Source organism: Mercenaria mercenaria, chromosome 8 (genome assembly GCF_021730395.1).
Source record: "Mercenaria mercenaria strain notata chromosome 8, MADL_Memer_1, whole genome shotgun sequence".
NCBI lineage: Eukaryota > Metazoa > Mollusca > Bivalvia > Venerida > Veneridae > Mercenaria > Mercenaria mercenaria.
This window is the reverse complement of record NC_069368.1, coordinates 66204083-66222917: the sequence shown is the minus strand read 5'-3', so window position 1 is coordinate 66222917 and position 18835 is coordinate 66204083. Positions and strand designations below refer to the sequence as shown.

The following is an 18835-nucleotide window of genomic DNA, read 5'->3' as shown; positions in this document are numbered from 1 at the left end:
ACAGTTTGTGGAATGCTTGCTATAAGATTGTAGTACTTCAAGAATTGATTGTTTTCTATATTATATAAAAATTTTAATTCGTCAAAAGTATAGAAAGGTTTTGTTCTGTAATCAAATAACAAATGCTTTTTTCCCTTTTCGTACCAGTCTTTATAGAAAAAAAATTACAAATTTATTTACATCAGATGATTATTAACAATGAATAGAGGATATGAAAAAAAACTGATTACAAGAAAGAAAGAAAAAAAAATCAATGCTCAGTATCACCAGATACAAAGTTCTTACAATTCCAGTTTAAAGTGATGTGACACAGTTCTTTAATTTAATTGCGAACTTTAGGTAGCACAAACCATATATAAACGTATCTCTAAATCAAGTCCCTTTAAACCGTGAATACGTTGATTCCGTTTTGGCTTCCTATGGTTGTAGGTGATTGCATCCCTGAGCTGACTTCAGAGGATAACAAAAATCAGCGTCTTTGCGGTTTACGGCACAACCATGGGACGAAAGCTCTGCGCTGGGAATATCACATCCAGGCGAGTGAAGACAAGTGAACCTCGGGCATTGTACTTCCGGGTTATGACATCACCAGGAAAAATCGTGTGGCGGAAGAAGCTAAAATATATAACATATGGTAAGCACCATAGCAAAACAAATAAGTGAGGGCATAAAACTGCTCCTTTGGGTACACCATACCTCCGTAGGCTCCCATAAATAATACGTGCTACTTATAAAAATTATATGTGCTACTAAGGTCAGACGTCACGTGATTAAAATACGTCACTTATTACTTCCATTATTACAAAAATTACTTACTTAAAAGACTAAAGTCAAAGTATGAAAAAGATATGAGAAGTGTATGATGAAAAATATAGTAATGGAAATGATAAACTGCAGCTATTATTTACAACTACAAATTAACAAAATTCAATGTAAATCAAATGTTATATCATAGTTGGTATCGATATAGCATCAAATGCCATACAACAAAACGGACATAGTATGTATATGCTATAGACTGGCACACAATTTCAAATTACAATAATATATTACATACATGGTACTAGACTTGCCATATAGATTTATACATTACAGTGCAATGCAGTATCGGAGTTCCATAACAATGAAATGTTTGACATAAGTTTTTAAAACAGAGTACTTTATAAATATCATGTTACAAATTTCAGTACAAATTTTACATCTTATATGAACGAAACATTTTAGACTCCTCTTTCCAAATAATTAACAAAAAGTCTGAAAAATTTAATGTATTATCCTGACATACCGAAACTAGCTAAAATTACATGCCGAAAAGTAAATGTTACAGAATTCTGTAGAATGCATAAAAATTTACCAAATAAAAATCGTAATGCAAAAATCATACAAAAATCTAACAAATAAATTTCTTACCTCGATCGAGCATAAATTTCTAACAAGAAAAATTAATCAGACATAGATTCGTCTATAATGTCGGAAGGTGGTGTGCGCAAGGCATATCTAGTCCAGTCTATTTAAAGGGTAATGTCCCGCCAAATACTATATTTCATGGGATTCACCGCCTAGTCGTGAGCTCTGGCTATTTCTATTTTCACGGGATTCACGATATAGCCGGGAAATCCGACTACATTGGCGCGGATTGAAATTGACAATTTTAGGCCCATTATAGTGGTTTTTGGGATAAAAACATAAATTACTGAAGTTTATAAAATATCAACTTTCTTATTACTGAACCGAATTTAATGAAATTTACATGGAAATTTAAGTTATGAAATACAGAAAAACATTAGAGGTATTTTATGCGTAAAATCTGACAGTTACCTCAATAACTCAAAATTTACAAAAAGATGATGCAATACCTGCATTTACACTTCTGATAAAATAAGGCCCGTATGTCAATTTGTGACATAATTCGAAATCCTTGAATGCATTGAGAAGTTACAGCCCAAAGAAACTATAAAGTGGTCTATTTTGACATCTGACTGTTTGGCATGACCTTGACCTTAAAGGTAGCCATCCAGTTCTTGCGTGTAACACACCATCTCATATAGGTTAACAACTGTGACAAGTTAGTTTGAATTCCTTCAATGGATTCGGAAGTTAAAACCTAAACAAACAATAAAATGCTCGTTTTTGACCTCAGAGTTTGACCTTGAACTGAAAGGTAGTCATCCTGTTTTTGTGCGCGACACAACGTCTCAGATAGGTTAACATTTGTGCAAAGTCATTTAAAAATCCTTCAGTGCATGGGGAAATTAGCAAACAATATAAAGCTCTCTATTTAGACCTTTGATCTCAAATTATGACCTTAACCTAAAAGGTAGCCATCTGATTATTGTGCACGACACACCGTCTCATATAGGTTAACATTTGTGCCAAGTTATTTCTAAATCTTACAATGCATGGGAAAGATAGAGCCCAGACAAACAATAAAGTACTCTATTTTGACCTTTTACCTCAATGTACAACCTTGACCTTAAAGGTAGTTATCCAGTTCTTGAAAGCGACACACCATCTCATATCGGTTAACATTTGTGCCAAAGTATTTTAAATTCTTTTAATGCATTTGGAAGTTATAGCCCAGATAATTTCCAGACAGACGAAGCAACCGAACGACTGACAGATGGGACAAAGGGATTCCTATATACCGTCTCCCTACCTATGGTAGTGGGGGTATAATTAGTCACATGGTTATCAAGGATGTTCCAAGCTATCTTTAAATGTAGTTTCTGTTTTGATCGATTAATTATTATTTCCGAAACACGTTTTAAACTTGCTTTCATAAAACTGAATAAATGCAGTGCTAATTAGAGCTTTGTCGCAGTAGTGATAAATAGCCCCCTCACGCCGCTATGACGCAAAATGTGCAGTAGTTCTGTAAAACCAGTGCTAACAAGACAGAATTTTTCACTATATCACTTTATACCAATCTATGAAACAAGAGGGTCATGATGATCCTGGTTTGCTCACCTGAGTAATATGAGCTACAAATACTAAGTAAGTCAGCAGGTCACATTCATGGTCAATGAAATTCAGTTTTACGATCGGTGTTCAAAACTGTGTATATCATCCAAATTTATAGGCTGTATGTTAAAAAAAACAAGAAAGTAGGTCAGCAGGTCATGGTCACAGTCAAGTGACATCATATAACTTAAATCATCAGTTAATTAAAATCAAACAGTCTTGGAAATAGGATCAGATAATTATTTTCCAATATAACTCATAACTAAATGACCCCGGGGCGGGGCCTCTTTTAACCCCAGGGGTATAATTTGAACAATTTGGTAGATGACTACTAGGCAATGCATCATACCAAAATATCAAAAGCCTAGGTCATGTGGTTTTAGACAGGAAGATTTTTTTGCCTATTTAAGTCTATATAATACTTGGGATCCCAAGGGCAGGGCCTCTTATTCACCCCAGGGATACATTTTGAACAGTTTTGGTTAAGAACCGTAAGACAATGCTACGAACCAATTTTTCACTATATACAACATATTGGATGAAAGAACAAAGAGCCATAATTCTTGCAGACATTGTCGCAGCGTACATTCTTTCCTCTACACACATCTACATGTTCAGGTTGTTCATTTGTGAAAGTTTGAAGTAAAATCCTGCCAAAGCCGAAGGAGCAGTTGCCTTTACAAAATTTTTCACTATATATTAAATAGATGAAAAAACAAAGGGCCATAATTCTGGCAGAAATCATCAATACGTGAATTCCTTCCTTCATGCACATCTATATGTTAAGGTTGTTCATCTGTGAAAGTTTGAAAGAAATCCTGCCAAAACTGTAGGAGTTGATTCTACACCCAGACAGACAAAAAGACAAGCTGAATCCAGTATATCCCCTTGTTCGGGTTTTGTAAGAAGGTCAAGGTCAGACTGGGTGACACTGGACTGTCAACATTCTAATGTCATAACTGTTCAAGTAATCTTTACATTAGTGTATTTCCTCGGGCGAACTGTTTGACCTCACATAGATGGATGTACGGGCTGAAAAAAAACAACAGATATTTCAATCGCTATCTGCCATGGGTACAGTTCAATCACTATACACCAGGGGTATAAGAACTAAAACAAATATGTAGAATTCCTGAACAGGAAATTTAATTCGAAAACTATAGTCACATTGCTTCAATGTAGCCTATTAAGTCATAAATACTTATTGTAGAATATTCATACTAACAGTATCTATAACAAGCAAATCCGATGAATTGGTATCCCCGGCCGAAAGGGTTTGTAAATATGTAAAAAATATATCCTGCAAAAAGTTAAGGATGTTGCTAAGAAGCAAATATTTTTATTAGTTAATGTGGGGAGAGTGGTGGGGGGGGGGGGGGGGGGGGGGTGGAGGAGTGTACAAAACTTCACGTTGATTATAAATATTGATGGGAAATTAAAAATGACAAAAAAAATTGGATGGAGGGGGAGGAGGGGTATGCATGCCGGGATGGTGGGCATGACTGAATGGAGAGTGAGATGGGGGAACAGTACAATTGTATAACTTTGCATGTTGATATATATTCCTGGAAGGTTTGAAAAAAAAAAATAATAGAAGGAACTATTTGTGGTGACCAGGTGTGGGTACACAACTTCTAATGTTTATAATAAATGTTCATGGAAAAGAATGAAAGCAGTTTAATGAAATTGTTGGTTTGTTATGTACAAATCTGTGGATTTTTAAACAATTTAAAGGCAACAATTCTAACGGAAATTGAATCCAAACAAAACTTGATGGGCATCATCGCAGTATGGTGGTTCATGTTTATTTCAAGTTTCATGAAATTCTACCTGCTAGTTACTTGAGAAATGGCTGCGGACGGACATTTTTCATTAAATCAAGGGCAATAACTCTAAGAGAAATTAACCAATCAAAACAAAACTTGACGGGCATTATCGTAGTATGTTAGTTCATGTTTATTTTAAGTTTCATGAAATTCTACCTGCTAGTTACTGAGAAATGGCTGCAGATGGACGGACAGACAGACGGACAATGCCATTTCAATGCAACCCTCCCGATTTCATCGGCGACGATAAAAATTATGCAAAATCTCTTGTTATAAGCATGTCTGGGTGATGGGATGCATTATGGGAACTTTTTATCAAAGTAAGTAATGACAAATGTCCGTATCTTTGTCATTATCTAGATTTTCATCAGCATTGTCATGTGATTCGACAACTTTCGCAGTCTTTATGTTTTCTTTATTTGCTTTTCCACTTTCATTATCTGAATGATACTGCTCATACTACTGTCACTTTCTTAATCCCCACTGTGTCGAACATAACCTTCATCTTCACCATTATCCAGGTCCTTATCTGAGGTGACACTTTCTTTACTGACGTCCTCAAAGAAATTCACACTGCAAATAACGCAAGTACGCTTAATTGTCACAAATGAAATTTGAAAAAAAAAACAAAAAAAACACATTGGTATGCCACAAAGCACAAAAACCGCTTGATTATTCAAATCATATAGTTGATAATAAAAAGAGCTGTCCATCAGACAAGGTGTTTGACTATCCTCTGTGATCAGCACACTTGTCTATTCAGAACCATTTTTGATGTAAGACTTGGAGAGTATATTAAAGGACAATTACATTACCAACTCAAGTTGACAAATGATCTTTGAACATGACCAAGTCATTAACATAGGATTTTTTTCTTTATCTATGGCCTCCAAGCTGATCTACTTTCTTGTTGAGTGTTGCGTAGATATTAGGCTACATTAGTTGTTAACTAGAGCTATTACTGATGGTGATTAATACCCCCGATTAAAATGGCCTTGACATAGTACATGAAATATATTGACTCAAAAACATGCACAGCAGGTCTTGGTACTTCACATCACTTCTGTAAAGTATCAATAAATTCTGACCAGGGGTTTTGGAGATTAGCAAAAACAAGATCTTAATATCTCGAGTCCCTGTGAACTTGACCTTTGACAAATTGATCCAAAACAGCGACCATGCACATTTATGACATGATACTGGCAACTTTTATGAAGTATTATTAATTCTGACCAGGGGTTTTGGAGATAAAGTGCTCACAATATTTCACTATTTCCGGCCCCTGTGACCTTGACTTTGACCCATTGACCCAAAACATAGCAGATTAGTACTGATCACTTCTGTAAGTATCATTAAAGTCTAAACAGGGGTCTTAGAAAAAGCGTGTGTGCAAGATTCAATCTACAGACAGAAGGCCAGACAACCTGAAACCAGTATACCCCCATACTCATGTATGGGGGTATAATAATCAAGATTTATTTACTAATATTGATGGATTTAATATGCTCGTTGTTAGGTATTTCAGTTATTTACAGTTGGGAAGTTTACCTTAACATCAACACTGGGAAGAACCAGTACTATACTTTAATACTCAGGAAGAAACTGCCAACTTCTTACATCCCTTGCACCCGATTCAATCATGGCTCACGGTATCATTCATGCACAAAGTAATTAATATTTTCCACCCTTTTGGGAATTCAAAATATGACAAAAATGTTGCAAACAGCAAGCACAGTAATGATTCAAGTTCTCACAAAGTAATAGTTGTTGTTATTAATTGATTACTATAGTAAATATGTAACTGCAGGTACGTCCTCAAACTGTTAGTTGCATAACTTGTGCAAATGTTACCAACTTTGAGGTAATTATGTGCAAATGTTGTTCATGTCTTAAAACTTGAATTTAGATTAAATAACCTTTCAAGTACTTATGATAGTTAGAACATTGTTGTGATTTAGAATGGTTTTAGTTGACAGCCTGTCAATTGGTTGTGATTTTTTTCCTCCGAGTGAATGGACCAATTAAATTGCTCAAATATGTGATATTTACGCTCAATTAAACAAGAAACCACATAGAACTTATGGCTCATTTTGCTCTTGACTGTCTATGGGAATGTATGTCCCACCAAAAATTATATTGGTCCTAGTGATAATTCGAGAATGTTTGGGAAAGTTATATACAACTAACAGTTTGAGGGCATACCTGCAATTACACATTTCCTAGAAATAGTTTACAAGTACCATTATGAATGTTTGGAAAGAAGATTACAATAACCATTTCAAAAATGGACCTCTGAATATCACTTACTTTAAATACAGACCCATGTAAAGAACATTGAAGTTACTCAGACAATCAAACAGCCATAGTCTATCCACATTATTTGGGCCACCTGGAACAGAAGCTTCAAGATAAAGGAAATATTTTCTTACATCACTTTTTCCAGCAACATCAATATATAAACTAGAGCTGTTTTTGAGAATAGCGAATATCTCCCACAACTGCCGAATCGTCTAGATAGAAAGTCAGTCTTTATATACTGTTTACTCACAAGAATTCAAGGGCCAGAACTTCAAAATTTCTAGACATATTTGACTCGTTATTGAACTTGGCTGAGGTCTTATGGTCAAACACATTTTGTTCAAGTTTGGTGAAGATTGGATGAGAATTGTTCGACTTAAGAGTGCGGACATGAGTAAAAAGGCCGATGTTCCGGTAATTCAAGGGCCGTAACTCCAAAATGCCTGGAACGATTTGGGAAGTTTTCAAACTTGGCCAAGGTTTTATGGTCAAACACATTTTATTCAAGTTTGGTGAAGATTGGATGAGAAATGTTTGACTTAAAGTGCAGAAAAGAGCAAAAAGGCCAATTTTCGATAATTCAAGGGCCGTAACTCCAAAATGCCTGGACCGATTTGGCATATTATCGAACTTGGCCAAGGTCTAATAGTCAAACATATTTTGTTCAAGTATGTTGAAGATCGAATGAGAAATATGTGACTTAGAGTGCGGACAAGAGTAAAAATGCCCATCTTTGTTAATTAAAGGGCCATAACTCCAAAATGGCTAGATCTATTTGGCTATTTATCGAACCTGGCCGAGGTCTTATGGTCAAACCCATTTTGTTCAAGTTTGGTGAAGATCAGATGAGAAATGTGCGGACAAGCTTTGTGACCGACAGACACACAGACTGGAGTAAATCAATATGTCTCTCACACCACTGTGTGGTGGAAGACATAACTAAAAGTACATTCTGCATGCCCATGGGCAGAATGTCGAGCCCGCCAGCTGTCTAAAAACGTAACATTTATTTTACTATTTGGCGGTGTCAGAACTGATTTACACTGATTAGCACCTGTATTTTTGACAAATGATAAATATATATATATATATATATATAACATAAGTCCACACAAAACTCCTAAGCAGGTAGAGATAGGTCAAAACACATCAACAATTGGATGTAACATGCATGTTGTAGCACAGAAAAGTTGTCTCAATTCTTCTCCACGGCCAGTAAGGCCTAAAAAAATAAATTGTTTCAAAAAAATAAGGGTAAGTAGGTTTGAATTTTTTTTCTTTGATTTTTTTTTTTATTTATTTTTTTATTTTTTTTTTTTTTGAGAATTTTTGGAAATTATTATTATGACGTAAAACGAATACATATAAGGGGGTTATGCCTTTAGAGCATTGGTAAGTTGATTTCTAACACCACTGAACATGTTTAAAGCACATAAAGTGAAGTTTTGCAAGTTTGTTAAAATGTTGAAAAAAATATTCTCCTAGGCCATAAAAACATTTAAGGCCGTGTCAAAAATTTCGGGTAGGTCGGAATACCGGAAACCAACATTTTATTTTACGCCTTACAAGAAATTTACAATAAAAGCGATTTATAGTAATAACAAAGGGAAGTAATTCTAAAACCAAGATTGTCTCATGGTGTTGAACATATGTGCCCAGTTACATCAAAATCCCTCCATGCATGAAGAAGACATGCCCCAGACAATGTCATTCTTGTATCTGACCTTTGGCCTCTAAGTGTGACCTTGACCTTTGACCTAGGGACCTGCTTCTTGCGCATGACACTCCGTCTCATAAAGGTGAAAATTCATGGCAAGTTACATCAAAATCCCACCATGCATGAAAAAAATGCTGCGGACAAGCTTCAATTTGATATTTGACCTCCAACTGTTACCTTGACCTTTGAGATAGGAACAGGGGGTTTGCGCATGACCAGCCTTCTCACTGAGTTAAACATTCATGCCAAATATAAACAAATCTAGTCCATGCATGTTAGAGTTATGGTCCAGACAAACTTCAATTTCACCTTTGACCTCCATGACCTTGACCTTTGAGATAGGAACATGGGGTTTGTGCATGACACGCCTTGTCATTGAGTTAAACATTCATGTCAAATATAAACAAGATTGGTCCATGCATGTCAAAGTTATGGTCCTGACAAAATCGGACAGACACACGGACGCAAGCACAATTACTGAAAGTGACGATTATATCGAGCTCACCGCAAGCGGGCTCGATAAAAATTTCATAAAATGCTGTTAATCTCATATTAACAAAAATTATTGCAGTCAGACTTACACCCTTCAGTATATATGTCCATTGTCCCTTACAATATGCCTACCTGGCTTCATCCAAACATCTTAGATGGTTTTTAGTAGGGACAAAATCAAATATTCAAATATCAGCCACATTTTCAAATATGAAAATCAAATGAAAATTGTTACAGATTAACAGTTTACAATTCCCTTGAAAAGAGAAGCATAGTTGGAAGTTGGCAATAATCAACGTGAGGAAATTCAATCATTAGAATCTATACGGAATTTCAGTAAATTTGAATATGCCATTTGTTGAGGAGACTATTTAGCCAATCAAAACGTTAGTACTTTTTATTACCACCTACTACGTAGTAAGGTATATTTCAGGTTCTCCTTCACATTCATTGTGGTAGACTTTTCGCCGCATTTCGTGTATTGTGCAAGATCTTGTCATGAAAAGAGACACGATGTCTAGGGAGAAGCCTTCTAATGTTTTGACACTAACCAGTTGGTCTTAAAAATCCATGTAAATAAGTATTTTTTTTTTGTTTCCTGTATCTTGACTGAAAATAATCAGCCCTTGCCATTTTATCATGTAATGCTAGTGACTAATAATAATTTAAAGCTTCCATTACACAAGCCAAATTTTCGAATATATTCGAATATGACCAACCAAACATTCAAAAGTGATTTCAATATCTGTTTCCATCCCTAACTTTTAGCTATGTTTTAGATGAAATACACCCTAGCTATGACAAGAGCCAGATTTGTTTTGGGAAATCAGTCTAGCTTACAATTACAGTAATTTTGATCTAACCAGAAAATTACCTGCTAAAAAAGATATACCTGTCTCCTCTAGAGAAACAATGATAGAGCTGTTCTTTTTGACTACTCCTCCTAATGACTGAACAGTATCTTCTGCTGCACCTACAAAACATTGATGATATGTTGCATTTAAACAAGATAACTGAAATTTATTTGTATTTCAAACATGGTTTTAACAGAGAAAGGCATAATTATTGACAACATATTCGTCAACCTTTCCGCAGTTAAAAAATAACTGACTTTGGCAAATTGCAACCAAAGATCAAACGTTTCTAACTGACACATTTAATCTGAACTATTTACATGTACTTACATCCAGATTAAATCTATAGCTCAAGACATAGTATTTTTGGAAACAACCATCTTTGCTCATACAAGGTCATACAAGATGTGCTTACTGATTAGTTCAATGCTTTTTTCAACCCTAATTATTCAAGATAACTAAAGCACACACCAAATTTGTGGTGACTACAAAAGAAATACAAACAAGAGGGTCATGATGACCCTAAATCGCTCACCTGAGTCAGAGATATTTTAAGGCCGATTCTGGGATCGAATTTCGGCCCCATCCCTATTGGAAAATTGTGCTTATTTTCCCAATTTTGGGGTTTAAATTTCTCAGAAATCTGCCAAAAAAATAACAATTTTGCGGTAATCTTAATTTTCAGGTTTCCGATATTTCGTTTTGATTCTTGTTCCTAATTTTTAATCGAGTTAGGGCTGTTCCTGTTTTGGTCTAATAACCGTTCAATTACCGATTCGATTAAGTCTTGCGAACTGTTCTATGTTCCGTATACGTGACCCGCGATCACATTTAATCAAGGCCGCCATTTTTTCCCGGAAATGAAAATATATAGAGTAATAAATAGTAAATATTATACAAATAAAGTCATAAAAAGTATGCTGCTAAGAGCAAAAAGCTGTCAAGCTTCAGCTTTGTCAATAAAACAAGTGCTGAGAAACAGGCCACCGCGATAAAGTCCCAGGATTCGGTAAGAAAAGCGAACGCTGTTGACTAGTCTACTAATGTAACTTCATTGAAGTATAAAAGTTTGATAGAATGGAATGGGCTCAACTAGTCGAGACAAGACACATGATTCCTACATAGCTCCAACATCACTGTGCAAAAAGGTATTGATATTCAAACTAAATGTATTTACTTGAGGAATTATCAAATTTCACTGGAAAGACACACAATACATGTATTATCAAGAGCTCATTTTTTTTATTAGTCTGATTATATGAGCTTGGAATTTTCTTCCAATAATCAAGCCAAAAATGCTACGATGTTAAACTGATTCTTCCACCAAATTGGTCTTAATAAATATACTTGCACTACACTGCTTGAAACCATGTGTTGTAGAAGACAGGAACGTGGATACATATTCACCCCCACATTAAGCAACAAATGCAACTACCAGTTTCTGAAAAATAATCAGGTTTACATGAAATGTGACTGCTTAAATTGGATCCAACACAGGTGCTGACTAAAAGTTCAAATCTCAATATTAAATTACAAACTCCAATTGCTGACAATTTGTTTAAGTTTATTCTTTTATAAAACAACACAAGTCTACAGAATAGAGTTAAGAACGCAAATGTCTGAAACAATTTATACCCTGGTATATCCGAGTAAAATGAGAAATATAATTTTATTGTATTTGTTAACAACAGTGGTTGATCTAGAACACAAAGACTTCTACTCAGAAAAACAAGATATGTTGATAAAACACATATGCACTTCTTCATTGAACAGAACAGGGCCACTGTGATCTTGACATTTGACCTACATACCCACAAACCAGAAGGGTTTCTGCTGATTATTACCAACCTCCCTACCTTTTTTTTAAAAATTATCCACCCGTGAATGGAATAGTTACATAGCGGACATGAAATGCAGATCAACATTCAATAAAGGGATACAATTCAAAAAGTAAGATAGGTAAAGTTATAGTTTTTGTTAATAACACGTCGTCAAAACATGCTTATCATTGGTACAAAGTTTTAGGAAATCCATCCATGAATGACGAAGTTACAGAGCCGAGACGAAATGCAGAAAACAATCATTAAAGGGAGATTATTCAAAAAGTAAGATAGATAGATTTTATTGTTCTTGTTCATGACATATTGTTTTGTCATGCTGATCACTGGTGCAAAGTTTATTTTTGAAATCCATCAATAAATGACTGAGTGGACACAAATCTGGGACAGACAGACAGACAGTGCAGTTACTATTTTTTCAACCTCTTTAAAATGCCTTTAATTTTTCACTTCCTGAACTGACAAAAAATCTTTTTAAGTGACCTTCAAAAATTTACAACAGTAAGCATAATTTGGCATAAAACATCATTGATAAATGATGTAAAAACTGGATTTCTTTGAGCAAATCACTGTCAGATGTTCAAATGTTGCTGGGGTGAGGGATTGGCAGTTTGAGATAAGGTTATCTCACACTGTTTGAATGACCATATATATATATCCTCTAGGTGAGAAAACCCGACCCACAGCATAATGGTATTTATTTATAGATATATCCTGAATGTATTTAAAATAGAAAAAAGTAGAAACTTCACAGGTCGCCCAACACGTCAAAAACGAAAATGTTGCAGGCTCGGTTTGATTGAGCCTGTTCATGGACGGTAGTTTATGTCAACGATACTGATATACATTTATGTAAATGCCAGGAAAAAGCAGTGTAGGAAAATCCACATAAGATTAACATGTCCTTTTTATCGCTGTACTGATCACAATAAAATAAAACTAGGGCAGTCACTGAAGATGACAAAATACCCTTGAAACTGTACATTGATACAATAGCATAATCAAAACTGGAATGTTCATTCAAGAGCTTTTACTTTAAAGAAATAAGTGTAGTGCCAGTGTCAGCTATTTCGCTCCACAAGGAAATTACAAAATTTAAGATCATTATGGCCACCAATCAGTCATCTTGATAATTGTTACGTAATGCACTGCCCTTTAACATGTTGATCACTACTGTTAAGCTTGAAAAAAAATCCAAAAACTGTAAGGTTGTTCAAAAACTAAGCTCAATGGGAGATAATTCTGGGATGCATCGATGAATATACATTAAAAATATGCCTTGCCAATCTTTCCTTAGTGGCTATAACATGCAGTAATGCACACTAACAAAGTGAGGTCATTTGGGTATCTGAGGACTTACAAATAAATTCTCCATACATACAATCAAATTAGGTCTTACTAACAATAATTTCAACACAATATCAATGTGAGGACCCATGCTTTTAAGGCTTAGTCCTCACACTGGACCCATGTGTTAGTCCTCACTTTGTCTGTGTGCATCGTTATACATCCTCATTATTATAGCCAGACAAACATGCTGACATGTGGTAGAGTTGTCTATAAATACTATCAAACAAGGTGATGTCATATTTTGCTCACATTCCAATGTTAAACTTATATTTAACTAAATTATCATAATGTTTGTTCATGTACAGCCTGCATAAATGTGTAGCCCAGAGGGTAACGGCACTGTCTTAGTAATGACAGTTTGTCTAAGTACAGAGTTTGAACCCAGCCAGCGGAACTTTTTTCACTCACGCTGATCGTTTTCAATTGTAAAACATCTCTGACTCACCTGTCAACTAGCTCCCAGGAGTACTGATTTCAGGGACTTCATCTTTTGTCCTACCTCCATCTCATCAACGTAAGTGTCATCTCCTTGTGAATCCATCTCTACTAGTTGTCCTTCATATTGGAGGAAAACTTCTCCTTTGTATATTTTCCATCTTGTATGTACACATCTGCCTAAGATTAGAAACAAGTATAGTTGATACAGTTACAATGGTTACTGTGTACAGCTACAAATACAATCTGAAAACCTGCAGGTAATGTTATGACTGCAATATCTTTGTAACAAGTTTTTGCCTCATCTAGAGTAGATACAGCACAGTCAGCGCCTACTCTGCATTTGAACACCTCTCACAGCATTCACCTTCAGCGTGTTTGCTCCAAAATGACTACCGTGATGGGTGTTCATTGGAGAAATAACGATCATCCAGCCTGTCTGGTGCACAAGTGCTATGACCATGGCGTTCGCTGACTGATCATCTCTATTTTTCTCTACTGATTCATAATTTCAAAATGTAATAAACTACGACATCCGAAGGTGAGCCCTCTGCTACTGCACCACTGTTGTGGATTACATTTTATATCATCATGGCAAACAATGGTACAATTTACTTACTGGTGCAACTTACAGTCTAACTGTATCATGTCTATAACATAAATTTGTCTTTTATAAAATTCTATTACTAAAGTTCCATAAAGTTCTTTTTCAATATATTTCTCCATGCAGTACTGGACATACAATTCTGTCATGTTTGTTTGGCTTCTTTGCCTTCTCTTACTTCGTGTCATTACACCCTGAATAGAAATGACATAAACCTAGTATTAAGAAGAATTGTAATACTGAAGTCTCCTACTAACAGCAGCACTATGTATTAATATACTCGTGGACTGTGCTTAAGGTCAAGTGGGGCAATAATCTCGACTTAACCTGTTTCACTTCGTATTTCCTGCATAGAAAAGCGAAATTTTGGATCAATAAAAGCACATATATCAGCAAGAAAAGAAAGCCAAGAGGAAGTCTCAGTAATGTGAACTCAATATGCAATATATTGTCACAGTGAGGCATTCGCAGCAAAAAATGTCCATGACAACATAATAATTTATGATAACCACTCGATCTCAGTTTGACGCCATTAAACCAGCATGCTCACTCATTTATAATGTTAGGGTACATGTACCCCCAGGGGCAAACTTCAAAAATTTGGGTTACACTACATTAGATTTTTTTCTATTTAACTATTGAAATTTGTATACACATGTTTTTTTTTTCAGGCAGAACTCTCATGGGTGGGGTCATGTAAAACGTGATAGTATAGAAATAAGTATGTCATGCATTAACAAGAGTGCCAGAATGTCACAATATACGCCAGTAAAAAGCAAATAAGCAAATAGCACCTGTATTTGCAAACGGAATTTTACTTTTGTGGCTGTTTAGCAATTACTGTAATTCCTTTGTTTTTCTAAGTCCACAAAAAAAAATCTCCTTACCAGGTAGAGATACCTTCAATTCACCTAAAATTTGAAAGTAACACCTATGTTGTACCACAGAAAAGTGGTCTTGTTTTTTCCCTCCGGTCAATAATAAAAAAGTTACAATATAAGTTATTTATAGTAACAAGTAAGGGAAGATAATCTTAAGAAAATATAAATAAATAAAAATGTAAAAAATATTGTAAGTCCACACAAAAGTCCTTACCATGTAGGGATATGTCAAAACACACCTCAAAATTGGATGTAACATGCATGTTGTACTCCAGAAAAGTGGTCTCGATTTTTCCCTATGACTAGTAATGAAAAAGTTACAATATAAGCTATATATAGTAACAACAAAGGGAGGTAATTCTAAAGAAGGGACCTGCACATGACATTCCGACTCATGATGGTGTCGATTGTGCCAAGTTACATAAAAATCCCTCCATGCATGAAGAAGAAGTGCTCCAGACAAAGTCATTCTTGTATCTGACGTTTGGCCTCTAAATGTGACCTTGACCTTCGACCTAGGAACCTTGTTCTTGTGCATGATACTCCGTCTCATTGTAGTGAACATTTCTGCCAAGTTATATCAAAATCCCTTCATTCCACAGGTGGCAGTAACGTACCTATATTAGCTATATGCACTTAACTTATAAGGTTTCTTAGGAAAAAAATGAAAAAAAGCCATTTTGAAAAAAAATAATAATTTGCACCTGTGACAATGAGCCATGAGAAAGGTAAGCAAGAACTGTTTGACATGTGCATTGCTTCCAAGTTCGTATATTTTTTTCAAAACAATATTTCCTTATCAATGATTGGCCGTCTTTTGGGCAAAATAATAATCTTTCAGAAAAACGTTACTTCAAAGCCCATTTCCAAACCGTTTAAGCATCGCGAGCGAGCAACAGCGTACGAAACGGTAGTGTTTTCTCTCTTACTGCCACCTGTGCTCCATGCATGAAGAAGAAATATTCCGGCCAAAGTTTTCATTCTTGTATCCTTTGACCTCTAAGTGTGACCTTGACCTTAGAAATAGGTACCTGCTTCTTGCGCATGACACTCTGTCTCATGATGGTGAACAATTCTTCAAAAGTAACATCAAAATCCTTCCATGCATGAAGAATAAATGCTCCGGACAGTCATTCTTGTAGCTGAGCTTTGGCCTCTAAGTTTGACCTTGACCTTAGACCTATGGACATAGTTCTTACGCATAACACTCCGTCTCATGATGATGAACAATTGTGCCAAGTTTCATCAAAATCACTCCGTGCATGAAGAAGATATGCTCCGGACAAAGTCTATGGACGTCCGCCCAACTCATCTGAAATAACATACAGTCAACTGAAGACTTAACAAGAGCACCGCCAAGCGGGGCAATATACGCCCGAAGGCTTACATCATAGGATGGGAGCAAAATTTTAAGAACTTGACTGTTGTAGCCCAAAGGACTGGAACAACAAAAGGAAAACTTCAAAAAACAAAAGTACCCAAATAATATATTCAAAGTCTACATAAAAAAATCCTTATCAGGCAAAGATATGTAAAAATAGACATAAAAATTGGAAGTGCCATCCATGTTGTACCACAGAAAAGTGGTCTCGGTTTTTCCCTACGGTCAATAATAAAAAGTTTCAAAATAAGCTATTTATAGTTACATAAAAGGGAAGTAATTCAAAAAAAATATTGTAAGTACAAAAAAGAGATATGCCAAATAAAAACAAGAGCACTGCAATGCAGAGCAATATACACAAAGCAAAGTCATATATGACCTTTGACCCTTAAGTGTGACATTGACCTTGAAGCGAGTCATCCGGAACATGCGCTCTGCACATCGTCTCAGTGTGGTGAACATTTGTGTCAAGTTTCTTTGAAATCCTTTAAGGGGTTCAAGAGTTACAGAGCGGACACGAAACAAACTGATATGACATTTGACTCCGTATCATGTAAAATGTTCCGCATGTTTAATTTCGGTTTAAAACAGTCAATAAACTATTTTTCTTTTGTTAATCTAGCTGACACACTGTTAGTTTTCATTTTATAAAATGGGAATATAGTAAATTTTGGCTTTGTTGTACAGCAAAAGTCTATATGGCTACTGACAGGTATTTGTCTTAACGACGGGTCTCTAATTTGTTGAGAATGAATTGTTCTTCTAGTTCTTAATTTGTCTCCGGTTTGACCTATGTTATATTCATGGCAGCCATTACACGTCATAAAATAAATTACATTTTACACATCACAGGACATGTTTTCATTCACGTAAAATATTTTCCCATTAAACTTAAATGAATTAGATTCTTCTATTTGTTTACATAGGTTACAGTTAGGTCTATTGCACTTGTAAACTCTGTTGTTTCTTTGTATATTGAATTCAGAATATTTTGCTCTAGTTAATAGTTTCTTCAAATTTGGTGGATGTCTTATATATATTTATGTTTTCTGAAACATGTACGGACATACATATCCTCAATATACCTGTCATGTTAGAACTTAATTATATTCATTCCGTAATATACCGTTATATACCTGTTATACGGTAACTTCCCTTTGTTGGGATCTTGAAACGATTCTGGATCATCAACAAACGAATATCCAACAATCCAGGTCATGTGAGGAAAGTAGAAAGACCCAATTTATATAACTATTGATTGGGAATACAAATATTCAATAGTGGAAATAAGTATGAAATAAGATGCCCCTTTTTACATATTTAATAGTTCTAATCCAATTAAGTAGTATAAAATAATGTAACTTGACCGGTTTTACCCGTTTACGGGATATTCAGGAGTAACATTAAGCATGCATTTGAAAGTAAGTATTCAAGTTGTCAATTTCTAATCCATCAATATGTTTAAATATGACAAAAGGAGGAATAATGCAATTAGAATGATCAACTCATTGTTTATTTGCTTTGTGTTTCGGTGAAGTGTCGGGGTTTCAACGTCATGCAAAGTGCAATTCAAGTTCCTTATTTCCAAAATATTCGATGAAAAGCAGTATTCATAGTACAAAAAGTAATTACAATCAAACACTTTTAAATCGAATAAATACAAGGGTTGATCCAAAGGAAATGTCACTGCGTCCATGGTGCGCTTGTTCATCTATGTATAATAATAAAAATATATCACAACGTGCAAAAAATTAATTCTGATAATATGGCAAAAAAAAGTATTCCCGGCGTTTTTTTCGTTTAAGGTACACGTGAATTAAGAAAAAAAAAAAAAAAAAAAAAAACACTGACGCTATGTCGCCGCACGCTAAAGTATTACTTGTTCATTAATAAAACTGACAAATGTAGCGACTGATCTTTTTCAAAATAACGGGCTGAATCATATGAATTTTTTACAACGTGACATCACGTATCCCCGCCATTTGCTGTTGAAATTTTATTGACGTCATCGCTCGTTAAAAATATATATGCAGTGTTAACTCTTGTTTATGCTGTGAGCAAATATATCGGTTTCTGACAAAAACCCGCAGCGCTCTGTTCTGTGTGTTTGTTTTAAATTAGGAAAATCACCGTTAGAGGCAAAGCAGATGAGAAATAACAAATATGGATCGAAAACAGTGAAAAGGTGACTATGTATA

The 18835-nt window shown here is 35.2% G+C and overlaps 1 protein-coding gene and 1 long non-coding RNA gene across 2 annotated transcripts; both read right to left on the bottom strand.

Moving 5' to 3' along the window:
• Window positions 1-3760: 3760 nt before the first annotated feature.
• Window positions 3761-10996, bottom strand: LOC123565654 (uncharacterized). The gene is made up of 4 exons (XM_053549178.1): window positions 10921-10996; window positions 10187-10267; window positions 7095-7176; window positions 3761-5360 (listed from the first exon to the last, which is right to left on the bottom strand). Exons 1-4 carry the CDS (start codon window positions 10994-10996, stop codon window positions 5261-5263), a joined length of 339 nt encoding a protein of 112 aa, XP_053405153.1. The 3' UTR covers window positions 3761-5260.
• Window positions 10997-11493: 497 nt separating this feature from the next.
• LOC128559079 (uncharacterized) lies at window positions 11494-17261 on the bottom strand. The gene is made up of 3 exons (XR_008372130.1): window positions 16288-17261; window positions 13782-13951; window positions 11494-11589 (listed from the first exon to the last, which is right to left on the bottom strand). It is a non-coding gene; the product is annotated as an uncharacterized LOC128559079 (long non-coding RNA).
• Window positions 17262-18835: the final 1574 nt, after the last annotated feature.